This window comes from Centruroides sculpturatus, unplaced genomic scaffold, assembly GCF_000671375.1.
Source record: "Centruroides sculpturatus isolate CEXI.00-Female unplaced genomic scaffold, Cexi_2.0 scaffold479, whole genome shotgun sequence".
Taxonomy (NCBI): Eukaryota; Metazoa; Arthropoda; class Arachnida; order Scorpiones; family Buthidae; genus Centruroides; species Centruroides sculpturatus.
The window spans coordinates 374,531-391,731 of NW_019384896.1; the positions used below are offsets into that span (position 1 = coordinate 374,531).

At 31.9% G+C, this 17,201-nt stretch overlaps 1 protein-coding gene across 1 annotated transcript in view; it reads right to left on the reverse strand.

Annotated features, from left to right (window-relative positions):
• LOC111631379 (multidrug resistance-associated protein 4-like) overlaps window positions 1–17,201 on the reverse strand; it is a 44,890-nt gene that overhangs the window by 11,674 nt on the left and 16,015 nt on the right. Inside the window, exons 3-6 of the mRNA XM_023375607.1 lie at window positions 13,090–13,195; window positions 5,940–6,029; window positions 3,563–3,652; window positions 3,240–3,367 (exon numbers count right to left, since the gene is read on the reverse strand). Of these exons, the coding sequence (XP_023231375.1) occupies window positions 3,240–3,367; window positions 3,563–3,652; window positions 5,940–6,029; window positions 13,090–13,195 (414 nt within the window). The remainder of the gene's footprint in view (window positions 1–3,239; window positions 3,368–3,562; window positions 3,653–5,939; window positions 6,030–13,089; window positions 13,196–17,201) is intronic.

Consider the following 17,201-nt stretch of genomic DNA (forward strand, 5'->3'; position numbering starts at 1 on the left):
GCAAAAACCCGCATCTAAAATAGTATAAATAGAAGCAGAGTTCTTTACCGTAAGCCTTAATCCTAACCATCTCCCTTCAGTGGGGTTGAATTTCAACATGTATATTATACAAAAACATGTGCGTATTCGAATGCAGCGTTGTGTCAAAATTTCAAAGGAATCTGTAGGAACAAACGAACATTACATTTTTATTTATATAGATAGATAGAAGATGAGATGCTTTAGTTCATTTTCATAGAAAAGCATGATGCCTGACAGAAAAGCAAACTTAGGATGTCATACTTGTAGCGCCATCTGTTGGACATAAAAGCCTTAACCTAGATTATATCTTTTAATTTATATGAATGTTTACCGGAATAATATACATCCTATGTCCACCCTGAAGTTCCATTCTAAATATTAGTGAAAGAATTTTTGAAATCGGATGAGTAGTTTTGGAGATTACCCACTACATCCCAACTTACATACAAACATTACCTCTTTATAATATTAGTATAGATTATATTGATAAAAATTGTACAGAAAAAACAAAAGTGTTCCCAGAATGAGTTTCTGTTGTAGTCTTTACACTTCCTTCCGTAGAAATTACAAAATATGATCACTGATAAAATATAATTATTACTAAAGTACTTTAACATACGAAGAATAGTTTTCTACTTGTATAAAAATCGTATCTGCACGATGAAATGACAACTACAAATAATAAGCTGGCCGATAACACTTTTAAAATAACTTGAAATGTAAAAAAGAAATATCGTTTATTATTAATTATAACTTTCTTCAAATATGCATATTTACGTAAAATGCATAGAAATGCAAAATATAAAAATGTTTTATATATAGTATAAATTTATTTCAGTGTCATTTATTTGTATGATAATTTTTATGTAAAAAATGTTACTACTACTTTTTCCACTTCAGAATATTATATGTTGATTAGGTTTATTTGGGAAAATGAAAAATACAGTAGTGTAGCGTGGGGGGGCAAGGGCGGCACTTTTTAGGGGGCGGCAAAATTTCACAATAAATAATAATAATATCTTGTAAGAATGTGAACCATTTTATTACATACTTTCGTACACCTACAATTCGGAGGATTGCCAATCGGCGGTCAACAAATACGTGAGCCCGGCTGTGAACGGCTCACGTATTTGTAAAATATAAGTGACTCGTACAACATGGAATTCATATAAAACGGAATTATCAATAGTGTTATAAGGGGGTCGACTTGTAGTCTGAACTTCTAATTGGAAGAAAACTATATTTTGAGTTTACCATGAAATAATATCATAATCTAATATCTAATTTCTATTTCTATTTCTATTTCTATTTTTATTTTCTATTTTGTACTTTGTATTTGAAAACTTATTATGTTAATGCGTTGCAGGCACCATCAAATCCCATTTTTTTAACTAGCAATCTGAATCACTTTCACCTCCTATCCTTCACCTTACTTCTTTTTCGTTATCTTTCTCCCCCAACCTCCAATTCGTACCTTTGAGTGATACCTGGAGTCCCTCCTCTTACTAAAAATACCTGCAAAAATACTGTAAGAAGATGTAAGAAAAGAATGTTACAAGGAGCAACCAAATTTTTCCAATGCTAACGTTGCTGAGACATACAGATGTCAGTCTATAATGTTATCTGTCACTTGTGAGTCACACAGTGTGACCAAAGTTAATTTGGTAACTAAATGAACATAAACATGAGACTGTTTGCATAGCATTCAAAAGTTACAAAAAATCTGTGATTTTTTATCTTGTAATCACATGCAGCTTTTTAGAAGACAGTATTTGGATATGTTTTTTTACTCTTTCCGCCCTGTGTACACTAAGAGAATCTCTTATAGCAGACTCTTTATGGGTTCGGCTCGGCCTACAATGGAGTGACCGAGTGCTGAGGGACTGGAGTCCGACATATACGAACGGACCACCCCGAAAAATTCCTGGGGGTTTCTTGACTCGTCTGAATCCGAATCCAGATCCTGTAGAGCAGTCGTCTCTTGACCTTGACCGCTCGGCCATCCGGCCGTCTAATACTTGGATACTATCAAAGGTTTACTTTTTCTGGTTTGACATGCAATGAAGTGGCAAAAATTGTTTTTCTAAATTTTGAAAATTCTGAAATTTCATGTATCGTATCATTTGTACATGTTGCAAATTTCATTAACTTACAATATTTAGATTGTCACCTATTGTTTTATTTACAGAACAGCGTTGATGTCTAGATCTGAAACAAAGCTTTTGAGACTTTGCAATAGGGTCAGATGGAAAGAAAAATTTTATGTTAGTTTTAAAATGCAAGAGATTCTTACACTAATCTCTTTTTCACGTTAATAAAAATGTTTACTTTGTATAATTACAGTAAAAAATACTTTTATATTTGAATTTATTAAGCAAAACTTGTCCAAATAAGCATACACTTAAACCCAGAACATAACATCCCATTGTTTATATTAATATCGGTGTACTCAACACCTTTCTAAAGCTTTCAATATTACATTTCAAAAAATAAAGTATTTAATACAAAATATAGTCTAAGAATGTGCGAACAGAAAGTTTGGTCACGGATGTAAGTTTCTTTACAAAGAATGTTAACATTTGGTAGATAATAGAAAAAATATAGAAAAAAAAACTGACTTCAATTTTCTGAGTTGTGATAAAAGTTCATTAGACTATTATTATGCTTTCAATCAAATTCATGTTAGACTTGAAAGTAAATACGACATTGAATATTAGAGTTTGAAAATTATAAACAGTTAAACCTAGATTTTCGAACATAATTCGTACGTAACAGTTGTTCTAAAAACTGAATAAAGATCGTAAAACGCCAAGTGTTGTAATTTGTGACACTTATTTGTGTTTGACAAACAAAATACTATAAAAGTAGTTTTAAAAATATATAAATAGATGGCGCCAGGTAAATTTTAAATTTTGTTCGGAAAATTCAGCAACTTGTTGCTAGTTTATTATACATAATAAAGTTTTATTTATTTGTCTTAAACTTCTTGAAAGACGAATTCTTGATCGACAATTATGCTATATGAATGTCAATTAACGGGGTTTTTATTCATTTCATTTAGATTCAACTGTGGCATGTACTGATAAACGGAAGTAACATCTTTCCCACAAGTACATTTAAATTAAATTTACATATACGTCACAGGTGATTCTTGCCCTTACATCTAATAACGTGGGTGATCTGAGCGTCATTCTCTTCTGAACCAGTAGACCTCTTACTGATTACTCAGTCCATCGACTTTTTTAGCATATTTGGAAAGATGACAATCTTTCTCTCTGTAATATGTCGTCATGCGTATAGCTTGTTCATCAACCCAGTTAGGTATGACAATTGGAGCAAATATAAGCTTCGAGCTTATATTTGTGTTACTGATTCAACATGTTCAGAAAGTGAAATGTTCGAAAACCTAGTGTGTAATATCATTAGAAACATTTCTGATCATATTATACACAGAAAAAAAATACTTTTATGTCTACAGAAAATTATTACTAGAGTAATTGCTGTACGTTATTATTTTTAAAAAAAATTATATTTAACTTACATTATGAAATTTGCTGACATCATTTGCTAGAAGATTTACCATTTGTCCAACGTTTGACTTCTCTAGGCAGAAAGGATTCAGTCTAATTGCCTGCATTAAAAATTTTTATAAAAATTGATAAATTTTCGCAAAAAATTATATTATGTTTTGTTCAAAAATATAATACTTTCTTTTTTATAGTAATTTCATTAAAAGAAATAGATCAAATTATTCACCAGAAATATGTGGGACCAGAACAGTGTGAAATTAGGGAATTTTTTAATTGCTGGTACCAAGGTAATTTCAATAGCACATAAACGAATTTTAAAGCATAGAGTTAACTATATGTACTGTTGCAAACAGAAGTTGATCTACTAGTTAAACTATCCAGTTCACAGCTGTTGCTGTTGATCACTGATATGAAGCTACAAGATTCCAGCTTAATTTTGTCAAAAATTGAAGTAAAAATCAAACACTTACCAAGGCACTGTACAGTATACTTGTACGAAAATTTCGGAAAATTTTGTTCTTATATTTACACTTTAATTTTTATAACAGACTAAACCAGTCTTTTGCAGCCTTAAGATGACAAAACTATAAATCTTTCAGTCTAAGTCCAAGTGTTTACGCATGGCTTGATGTCATGCTACTCTTTATGGAAAAAAGTGTTCACTTTCAGTCAGAACTGCAGCTTAAAGCAGAAAGAAGTTTATATGTTAGGGCAATAGTTTAAGTAATACCCGAGAGTGAAATAAGTTTTAGATTACTGGACACGTGAAACCAGCCAACCATTGGATTGCCAAGATCTACTGTCTCTGTATCTTCAATTACTCAAGCCTAAAGCTTTTAAGAGCTACTGTAATCATTACTGCATTTAAAATATATTTTATTTCAGTTAACATATGTGAGAGTAGCCGGGGTTACGGAGTAGGAATTACTCGTGTAACACTTAATCGGCACAGATTAACCGAAATCTGTCTCCGACGTTTCGGATCGCGAGATCCGATCTTAAAAAGTTTTATAGGAGGGCTTTTAATAATGATCCATATCGCGAGATTCGGATCTACGTCAGGATGCTGACACCAGTTTGTCAATTTCTCGATGCGCGGACAAACACGCGTATACGATCTGATTCGGTCACACAAACAAGAGACATCCCAATTAAAAACGGAATAATAAATTTAATAAAACAAGAAATTAAACTCATACAAAAATGTGGATAAACGAGAGATAGAACTACTACAATAATATACAAATCGAACGATAGCTATGCTTATCTGATACCTAATTCGCGATCGAGAGAGAGAGCTCACAAAATCATTATAAAACATACGACCTGTATAGTTGTCGTTCGTCTTCTTCTCTGTATGCAAGTTCATTTACTTCTTCGTATGGGAGGTCACGGATGTAAGTTTCTTTACAAAGAATGTTAACATTTGGTAGATAATAGAAAAAATTATAGAAAAATAACTGACTTAAATTTTCTGAGTTGTGATAAAAGTTCATTAGACTATTATTATGCTTTCAATCAAATTCATGTTAGACTTGAAAGTAAATACGACATTGAATATTAGAGTTTGAAAATTATAAACAGTTAAACCTAGATTTTCGAACATAATTCGTACGTAACAGTTGTTCTAAAAACTGAATAAAGATCGTAAAACGCCAAGTGTTGTAATTTGTGACACTTATTTGTGTTTGACAAACAAAATACTATAAAAGTAGTTTTAAAAATATATAAATAGATGGCGCCAGGTAAATTTTAAATTTTGTTCGGAAAATTCAGCAACTTGTTGCTAGTTTATTATACATAATAAAGTTTTATTTATTTGTCTTAAACTTCTTGAAAGACGAATTCTTGATCGACAATTATGCTATATGAATGTCAATTAACGGGGTTTTTATTCATTTCATTTAGATTCAACTGTGGCATGTACTGATAAACGGAAGTAACATCTTTCCCACAAGTACATTTAAATTAAATTTACATATACGTCACAGGTGATTCTTGCCCTTACATCTAATAACGTGGGTGATCTGAGCGTCATTCTCTTCTGAACCAGTAGACCTCTTACTGATTACTCAGTCCATCGACTTTTTTAGCATATTTGGAAAGATGACAATCTTTCTCTCTGTAATATGTCGTCATGCGTATAGCTTGTTCATCAACCCAGTTAGGTATGACAATTGGAGCAAATATAAGCTTCGAGCTTATATTTGTGTTACTGATTCAACATGTTCAGAAAGTGAAATGTTCGAAAACCTAGTGTGTAATATCATTAGAAACATTTCTGATCATATTATACACAGAAAAAAAATACTTTTATGTCTACAGAAAATTATTACTAGAGTAATTGCTGTACGTTATTATTTTTAAAAAAAATTATATTTAACTTACATTATGAAATTTGCTGACATCATTTGCTAGAAGATTTACCATTTGTCCAACGTTTGACTTCTCTAGGCAGAAAGGATTCAGTCTAATTGCCTGCATTAAAAATTTTTATAAAAATTGATAAATTTTCGCAAAAAATTATATTATGTTTTGTTGAAAAATAGTAATAGTTATAGTAATTTAATTAGTATAAAAATAGTTATAGTAATTTCATTAAAAGAAATAGATCAAATTATTCACCAGAAATATATGGGACCAGAACAGTGTGAAATTAAGGAATTTTTTAATTGCTGGTAACAAGGTAATTTCAATAGCACATAAACGAATTGTAAAGCATAGATATAACTATAAGTAATGTTGCAAACAGAAGTTGATCTACTAGTTAAACTATCCAGTTCACAGCTGTTGCTGTTGTTTACTGATATGAACCTACAAGGTACCAGCTTAATTTTGTCAAAAATTGAAGTAAACATGAAAAATTTACCCAGGTACTGTACAGTATAATTGTACGAAAATTTCAGAAAATTTTGTTTTTTTATTTATACTTTAATTTTTATAACAGACTAAACTATTTTCTGCAGTTTTAAGATGACAAAACTATAAAACTTTCTAAGTCCGAGTGTTTACGCATGGCTTGATATTATGCTATTTTTTATGGAAAAAAAAGTGTTCACTTTCAGTCAGAAGTGCAGCTTAAAGCAGTAGGATGTTTATACGTTAGGGCAATAGTTTAGGTAATACCCGAGAGTGAGATAAGTTTCAGATTACTGGACACGTGACACCAGCCAACCATTGGATTGCTACGATCTACTGCGTACGTATTTCGAATTACACAAACCTAAATCTTTTAAGAGCTACTGTAATCATTACTGCATTTAAAATATATTTTGTTTTAGTTAACATGTCATTATAAATATTATTTAAAATATATGATACTAAGAAACTGACACTATATAATTCAATACCGAATTATTTGCTCTAAATATGTATGTACACTATTAAATTATTTAACGTAATTCTAAACCGGTAAAAGTTCGATACGCTCTCTTGACGATGCTTGCTTTACTGATTCATTATCAGGGTACAGTACATTGCTTCATCCAAAACATCTTGTAGTTTTAGTCTGTGATGTATGAACTTTCTTCACATGTGAGTTTTACTGTCGAATCTGCTTCCAGTATTCTTATTTCAAGAGTTTTCTTTATTTAGATGTTTTTGCTAAGGTTTATTTTTTAAAACTGGATTTACCAGTTATTTTCAGGGATAATAAATTAACAAAAGTTATACGTATTACTTGCCTATAACATTATAGCAAAAAATATTTATAGATGTAACATAAGTTTAATGCCAACAACATCAAGGAAAATAATTTTCATAGCCCATGGTAAGAATGCACTGTACAAGAAATGTCGGCCAAGCAGTTCCGTTCACTGAATACTGGGAGTTTGGTCATGGTTTCGCACCTCATCAAGACGGATTGACCACTTGGAGTTTTCCTCATTTTCTCCATGTCCTTAACGTCTGAACAGGAGTTAGTTTTCTTCATGAACACTTCATGTAAAGTATCCAAAAACAGATTGCCCAAGTGATGCATTGTCATAACTTGACAAACAAACAACATGAAGTGTTTCATTATTAATTAATTTATTAAGATCAGAAATTGCATCATTAATTAAATGTATTAGCAAATCAAGTATGTAGTAATAATTGTAGATAAAAAATTATTCTGTCTTTACATATTAAATACACGACTAATAGAACAAATTTAATGCTTTGGCCAGGCATGAAAAAAATGCATGACGACTAAGTAAAAGAATGCTGGAGGTACTATAAGGCTTTGTCTTTTCCCCATACTTTCATACTGTTCTGCATATCAGCTTTGATATACGGAACGACTTTACCAAATACAATAGAGCGTCGTTTATTCGAATCAATTGGGGACTGAGGTTGTTCGGAAAATCGATATTTCGGATAACCGATTATGTGCTGAAAAATATATTAATTTATCCCATGTTGAAATTTTTCTCCATTGCGTGTCGCTTTACATTGAATTTTCGTCGATGTTAAGCCTAACGAAGACTATTGTATAGTTAAAAATTATTTATTTTATTTTCTAAACAAAATAAATATATTGAAAAATATAAAAACAATAAAAAATTATACTTCAGAAGTTAATTTAGTATCAAAAACGTAAAATATTTGAGTAGCCCAAGACATAGCCAACGATTGCAGCGCCACAGCACTGACGAAAATTTAAATTTACCGACTGGAATTCTTTCGGATAATTGACTTTCGGATAAACGACTCTCTACTGTATCGCTTTATCTTAACCAAGGCAGACTGGATCACTTTCAATGTTCACAACAAAACGTTGTACTACAAGTTCCATCATAACATGAGCAATGATGCTGCTGCTGTGGCTATTGAAAAGAATTTTAATACTGTAGTGGAATCTTGCAACATGGGCATACCAAAAAATGCAAGTATAAAGAACCCATTTTTCAGTAGAACAATCAACCATCAGCGCTCAGAAAAATGAACAAGATAACAAAAAACTATCAAAAATGCCACCAATAGCCAAACAGAACATAGCTAAATAAAGAATTCCTTTTGCATTAAAACTTTAAAAATCGACAATCAAAGAGGCAAACTTAACTCATGAAAGAAATTCTGCGGCAAGGCTTCCAATACCCTCGGGATTTATCACAAATCTATTTACGGACATATTCAAAACAAGTAAACCAGTCTGTACGATTCTTACCAGGAACCAATATACTCATGACCTACCTACTACCATTGAAACTGAATTTAACATACTTTGCGTCGAATACATAAAAACACAGGATGACAAGTAGCATAGGTGCATCATATTATGCATGAACAAACCATGCATGACTAGGGACGCTCCCCCATTTACCAACATAGAGATCAATGACATCATAAAACAGCTAAATACAAAAAACCCCAAGTGTTGATAACTTACCAGCAGACAGTTCAAGCCATAAGGAATAACAACCCTTCAATTCTCTCTCACATTTGCAACTGTTTTAAATATAGTAACTTTCCTAATTTTTGGAAAATTGCTAAGATAATTACTATCTCCCAGTCTGGAAACACAATGTAACACTGGAAACACCCATCTCACTCTTACCGGTAATGAAAAAAACTTGGAGACACAGCAAACTGAAAGGCTCAACTGGCACGTTAAAGCAAACAACAAACTGACCAACAAGCTATTTTGATTCAGTAAAGAAAAATCTACAACAGACACAGTAAAAATTCTTAAAGACCGGATATCTCCATACCTGAAAAATAGTCACCATGTATTGCACCTGAGTCTAGACATCAGCAAGGCGTTTGAATTAGCTTGATGGCCAATTGTACTCCTCCAACTGTGCAACGTAGCACGACCATCCAATATACAGTATACAACATTTTAAAAAATTACTTATCTAACAGGAAAGCTATTCTCCAATCAGGCAATAATCACTATAAGCAGGAAATCACCAAACACTGTCCACAAGGGTTTGCGTGTGTCTCGCTCCTATGGAACGTCATATTTGACCTGTTTGTAACGCAGAACTTTGTGCAAGACGACATCATCATATATGCAGACAACATCTTCCTCCTCATAAAAGCCAACTCTCGCGTGGAATTGGAGCTTAGGGGAAATAAGATTATCAATAACATCGAAATTTTAGTGTTAAGCATAAGCTTCATTTCAATTCTAGCAGGTTACAAGATATATTATTTACCAGACCAGGCAAGAAACACCTACAAAAAAGAGTCCCTACCAATAAAATGAGAGGAAATACAATTAAGATATTGAAAGAGATCAAATATCTTGGGGCATTATCAACCACAAGCTGCTGTGGACATCGAATATATTTGAAACTCGAGCTTGGATTCAGTTGCCATGGCCACCATATATGATGTGGTCTATGTACCAATAATTACTTATGCCAGCAACACATGGGCAGATACAGTTAAGAAATCACACATATCAAGGATGTTAAACTCTTCCCAACAGAGAGTGCTGCTGCATATCGCCAAAGGCTATCGTACTTGTCTCACCTCCAGTCTGCAAATGATTACTGAGGAACCCCCTATTACATGCTCATAGAAAATCATGCAAATACTGTAAGGTCTCGTTTTATGCGAATTTTTTTATGCAATTTTGAAGTTGTGCGGTTTGTATTTCATCCAAATTTTTTTTTGGACAAACATACATATAGGCTTGTTTAGGAAGCCCGCGTATAGACAGTCTCCAAAAATCGTGGAACGCTCAAAGCTCACTCCATTTGTTCCACTGACATATAACGTTTATGAATGTAAAGGACAGCTAGATCTACCTTAATCGCTTTAGTTCCTAGCAATTTTTGATACTAAATGTAATTAAACATAAAAAATACTTAATACTGAAAAAAACGAAAGAAATGCGTTAATTTTGAAAAAAAAAGCTTCAAAGTTTAACTTCCTTTGTCTTGCCCTACTGTGAAATTTAACACCGATGAGTCAGTTTATACATCTGGATGACCTTGAACACAGCTGGAGTTGGATTTCCCGGGGCATTCTCATAAACGTCGCGGGAGGACAAGGGTTTAAAGTAGGGTGAACACTAGCTGGCCGTATATTTTTAAATATTTTTAAAAAATTTGGAGACTTAAAAAACATTCCAAAAATTCAAAAAAATTTCAAAGCCTTAAGGACCGTGTTTTATGTAACGCTATGTAATCTGCCCGAGTTAACTCGGGCGAGGAACTAAAGGGGTTTTAATTAACTCTTCACATCCAGATGTCAGTGATTTGTTTTTAGAGTGAGCTTTTGCAATTCGGGGATTCCCCTTGTATTACTTTTCAATAAAATAAACTGAATTAAGTTTGAATACAAGTTTATTTTAAGCTTTTATATGAATTTCTTTCAGACATTCGAAGTAATTTATTAAGCAGCCTATTTCTTTTAATTTCTGCAAACTTTTTTATGCGGTTTTAAGTTAATTTTAATTCGTTGTTTTGGTTTTATGCGATTTCAGAAAATTACGGAACGTATCCCTACTTTTTCAAGGCAAGTAAAGTCTTTTTTTATGCGAATTTTTTATGCGCTTTTCTGTAGAACGTATCCACCGCATAAAACGAGACCTTACAGTAGAACGAACAAAAACTCCTTATTCTTATTCTACTCCCTTGGTTCATATGGAGACTATAGCCTGATACGCTTTTTCTCCGAGAGACGAGTTATTGATCGCTATGCGACCGAAGAGCCGGCCGTATCTAACGGCTTATACGCACGCGCGGGAAATAATGCCTTCCGGGAGGACTTTTAAGGGGAACTGGCCTCCTATTCAGTCGTTATTGGCAAGGAGAAAACCCGGAAAACTCCTTGCAGCCAGCCTGTCCGATCGCGGCGCGAACCCACGACCGAACTTCCCAGTGTTTAGGGTCTGACAAAAACCCTTTCTAGTATGCGCAGTGTGAAATATTACATAGTCATGTTATTGTATTAATTTTTGGGATAGTTTGTTGTTATTATAATAATTGAAATGTTTAATTTATTGTAAAAATTTGTTGAAAATTAATTTCCAATATTCCTGTTTTTTTTTTCTTGTTATTAAGTCAATCTAAAGATTTTCGATGCACTGTTTGATGTTGTCCAAATTCCTAAACTACATGACGAGAGCTGATCAATAGAGCTGAAAAACGTTTATGAAACTGATTTTATTACCACAGTGTTAATGTGTACTTTGTGTTTAATTTAAAACGGAAGCAGGGCTAGAATATCTATTACATTAGGTATAATATAAACCACAACTATACCCAGCAGAAAATAATTAAATATATAATCAACACCTTATCCTTCGCTGAGAGATTATTTTTATTGAAACAAACGTTTTCGATCCATTCATTGGATCATCTTCAGGTTAAATAGAACACTTGATAAATAGAACAACACGTTCAAATACAGTGGTACCTCAGGTTACGAACGCCCCAGCATACGAAATTTTCAGGATACGACATGAAATTCGAACATATTTTTGCTCCACGATACGAACAAAAACTCACCATACGACGTTACATTAATTCTCATTTTTCATTTGTTTTTCTTACTACAGTTATTCTTTTAATGTATTACTTGGCTTTAATTTGAGTATGTTTTTCGCGTTGGAACGAATTATTTGGTTTTACATGTAATCGTATGGGAAAAGATGATCCACCTTACGACATTTTCATGATACGATCTCAGTTTCGGAACGGATTAATTTCGTATCTTGAGGTATCACTGTATTCAAAAATACAAATCAACCGATAACATAAAAATAAATAGTACTTGTAAATAATACAAATATTCAAAATAAATAACATAATACCAATACTAAATATTAATACCGTCTGACTAACTATATAGAGTTTATTATGTATCATACTAAATTTCATGCTCTTTTTGTAAGCTTTTAACGCAAGGGATGCGGAGGGTCTTCCTTCCGATTGGAAGTTTGCGGTTAAAAGCTTACAAAAAGCGCATGAAATTTAGTATGTAGTGCCCTGTAGAACAGATATATTTAAAAAAGATTTTATATAGGAGAAAAGTTAAGGTGACATAACTTTAGAGTATTACTGTAGTATGTGTCTAAACATAGTACTAAATAAAAACTTAAGCTAAAGCAACTTTTAATACATAATATTAAAAAATGTGTAATAAAATATCATTTCTTGACAAATTTTTTGAAATTATTTTGCATGACGAAAATAAAACCATCAATTTATCGAAAATTTGCATTTAGAAACAATTTATATTTATAATGTTAATTTATTTAATAATGTAATATTGTATTCATAATATATTATATTTGATACTTACTTTTCTATATATAACAGTGCAAAAAGCTATTTTTAATTTCATTCCATATAATTGTGAAATAAACATACAAGTATTAATTATAAACAAATACATGAGAGTTAAGCCAAAAAATCCTGCAACTATTAGGTAAACATTATACTGATTCCATTCCAGTCTGTTCTCAAAATAATGTATTGTGAATCTTAATAAATATGCTTGGAGTCCAATTACTGCTGTATGCTGTAAATATATATAAATATCAGTTCGTTTAATTACTTTAATACATGATGTAATTATTTCAAATCAGTTCTCATATTACCTTGATAATTGCAAGTAAAATTATTATTAGATATTTCCATCCAACAAATCGTAACAAAGCTTTCAGTATGCTTGGATTTGTTCGCTTCAGTTCTTTACTCCATTCGCTGAAAAAATTAATAATTAAATTAATAAAACTAATAATTAAAAAATAAATATAAAAAATTACAACCAAAATTTCAATGAATAAGTTCCAATTTATTTACATTTTAATCATCCTAAGATGAATTTTTTTATATTTCGATATATTTAATTTTTCAGTGTTGGTGTTTCCGTTCAAAATATCTTACAAATGCCACTGGTTCATTTACAAAACTGACACTTTTAAAAAACTGATGATTGCATAAAAAATGATATTTATATGTTTAACTTTTATATTTTTCTATAATTTAATATTTGTGTATTCGAAAACACTCCTATTTATTTTAACGTAATTTGATCTAAAACGCAACAAAATAACTATATCAAATTTCAACTGGATAAAGAAACATTCTAGTTACGCAGATTGATATCTTGTTTCATTGTACTTTCAGTGGTATGTGTTATTTTCAAAGGTAAAAATAAAAAAAGTTAACTAATTACTTTACCTTCAGAAAGTGAATTTCCTCTTTCCATTATGAGTGTTAATACACACTTATTTGTTTTATGACTGTAAATAAATGCGTTGGTTAAAAGTGAATCAAATGTCAATGTTATTGTTTTATTTTCATTGAAAGAGTGTTGAGTTTAAAATATAATAATTAACTTTCTTAGATTGAGCATGGGGATATAGACATTAACCAGCATTCAGTAGTATTCAGGCAAGTCTCGTATATAAATTACGTTTTCTATCGCTCAAATGTCATATCATTATAATTTAATTACAGTTTTCTTTTATGTATCATTATTATTGTGTTTAGTGGGTTATACGCGGTACACACCGGTGGCTGTGTACTATGCCGGACCAGAGTCAAGGCATAGCAACCAAAACAAAACTGAAATTAAATAAGTGTGTCAGTGTCTGTATTCAGGAATTTCCTAACAATATGACATGTTTATTGGGTTACACTCGGTTGACACCGGTACTATACCGGACCAGAGTCAAGGCATAGCAACCAAAACAAAACTGAAATTAAATAAGTGTGTCAGTGTCTGTATTCAGGAATTTCCTAACAATATGGCATGTATTCAATATAATGACCTTCTGTAGTGTGATGTATGTGTTTCTATTCAATTGTAATGTTCCCAGGCTTTTGTGTAGTGTGTGTGGTATCACACCTGTACAGGAGAAAACAACAGATACATAAAGCACCCTATTCATCTTCCACAGATGCCTTATTTCCTGTGCAAGTTCTGTGTACTTGCTAATTTTTTCAGTGCATGTGTTTTGTACATTGTGAGTGTTTGGAATGGCTATGTCTATAATATATGTGATTTTGTTGTATTTGTCAATGAGTGTGATGTCTGGTCTGTTGTGGTAAATTGTTTTATCTGTGATTATGGCTCTGTCGTAGTACATTTTGTGCGTGTTGTTTTCCAATACTGTCTTTGGAATGTATTTGTATTACGATTCGTGGATGTCTACCAATTTGTGTTTCTTTGCAAGCTCTTGGTGTATTATATTTGCTACTTGATTGTGTGTATGTAAATAATCTGTCTGCGCGAAGCGCTTGCAACCAGAAGTGATGTGTTGTATAGTTTCTTGCATGATGTGACATTTTCTGCATGTGTCATTTGTGAGGGTTGTATCTTTGAGTATGTATTTTCTGTAGTTTTTAGTATTTATGATATGATTCTAGTCAAATTCAAAACGATACGAGACGTTACTGAATTTCCACTCAAACGTTTATATTACGAGTAAAATGTATGTACAGTTACAAAAGTTCACAAACAGCAGTTACAATACTTCAGATGTAACAAAGTTGAAATGCTTTTAAGCCACGACAATAGGTCTGTCGAAAAAGACACCTTGCGACGAACTCCTACCCTGAAACAATGTCCTTAACAAGTCGGTGAGCCGAAACAACTTCAGCGAGTTCGCTGAAACTCTTAATGATGGACTACGATGTGCTTTTGCTGACTCCTGGACAACGCGGGTTCTCTTAGCAGGTCGTAGGCGGAATCTTAAACTTAGTTCTTATATACAGATTGGAACGAAGGTAAATCCACCAATCAACACCTAGTAGCTGTGACGGAGGTCCGCAGTTCATACGATATCTTGTAGCAAATCCGCGGTCGAGTTTCCAAAGTCGCCTGATCAGTGTTCCCATAGTGAAACTATCGTTCGTTTGAAAAGACGGAAAGGCGTGGGAAATCATATGTCCGACGATTTTATCCCAACAATCTAGTATGGCAATCATGAATCCTTCCGTCTCCCCAAAGAGGCATCACCGATCTAACCAGCTGTTTGACGCAGTTTTGTCAACAAAATACTGGGCCAGGTCATAAGGATGCCTGCCATGGCGTGCCTTTCGAGCCCACGATGGCTTGATGGTGTCTATGCTTTTTGTGTGTTGTGTCATGTCTGTATGTTGTGAGTGTAAATTTAATGGTGTGTTATTTGAGTCTGCTAAAGTTACTGCTTTATGTAACTGTGATGTTTCTTGTTTCCTGTAGAAAAACTCTCGCAGTGACTGTATTTGTTTGTAGTGAAGTTTTATAATGTCAATCAGGCCACGTCCACCATCTTTACGTGGAAGGGTTAATCTTTTTGTGGCGGATTTAGGATGATGTTGTTTATGCTTAGTAAGTGTTGTTCTTGTTTTCCTTTGGAGTTGCTCGAGATCTGTGTGAGTCCAATGTATAACTCGAAAAGAGTATGTGGATACTGGGACAACATATGTGTTTATTGCTTTAACTGTGTGTTTTGAATTTAACTGTATTTTGAGGCACAAAATCTGGTATACTAGCTGATAAATACGTAGATATAGTATATGTCTTTTCAATCCGAATGGTTAACAAACGGTAGACTTTCTTTCAGCTCTGAAGTTAAGTATTCCTTTATTGTAAATTACATATGCATTTCAGGCTTGTATGAGCCCCTCTTCAGTGTAAATTGTACACAAAATTTAAAAACAAAAAACCAATTTACAAAATTTTTTTCTGGTGTAAAGATTAACCAACATTAACAACCAAAGATTAACAACGAAGACTAGCAGAGTTAGTGATGATAAACATAGATAAAAAATAAAAAACATTCCAGGTGTAAAAAGCGTAATGAGATATGTTGATTATTTAGTAATTTATAATAAAAAAATGACTAATGATGAAATAATATTAAATAAGATAAATAATATAAATGAGAATATAAAATTTGAAATTGAAGAAGAGAAACACAATCAAATAAACTTTTTAGATATTACTATATTTAATAAAATAGATAAATTTACTTCCAAAATATATAAAAAATCATGTAATGTAAATAAAACCATAAATTATTACTCTTATACACCTGAAACCATCAAGAAGAACACATACATAATGGATATAAAAAAATATATATACTAGAACTTCGGATGAAAATAATAGAAAAACTGAATTAAAAAAGTTAGATAAAAAATATATTTTAAATAATTATCCGATGTATAAATTGAAGAAATGGCATAAACAATATTATAAAAATCGATTTAATACCAAATATAAAATTAATAAAACTTATAAATCTTTTCCTTATATTAATGATATACATAATAATTATAATAAAATTTTAAAGGAAGAAAATATAGTTTTGGCCCCGTCTTTAATTAATAAAATCTCACACAACATCCATTCTGATAATATAAAACATACAAATAAAGTAGACAAACTAAAAAAATCGGGTGTTGTATATAAAATAAGGTGTGATTGTATAAATCCAAAAAACTATATAGGTGAAACAGGTAGGCAATTAGAATTACGAATTAAAGAGCATGAAGCCGCTATAAAATTAAAATATAACAATTCCCCTTGGTTCGATCACATAAATATTAATAATTGTAAGATTGACAGGAATAACATAAAAATATTACATTATGAAAAGGAAATATATAAACGCAAATTTAAAGAACATATTGAAATAATAAAAAATAGTAATAATAATCTAGTAAATTTATCGAATGGTATGCAGATTGATGAACAATGGTATAATGTAATAGA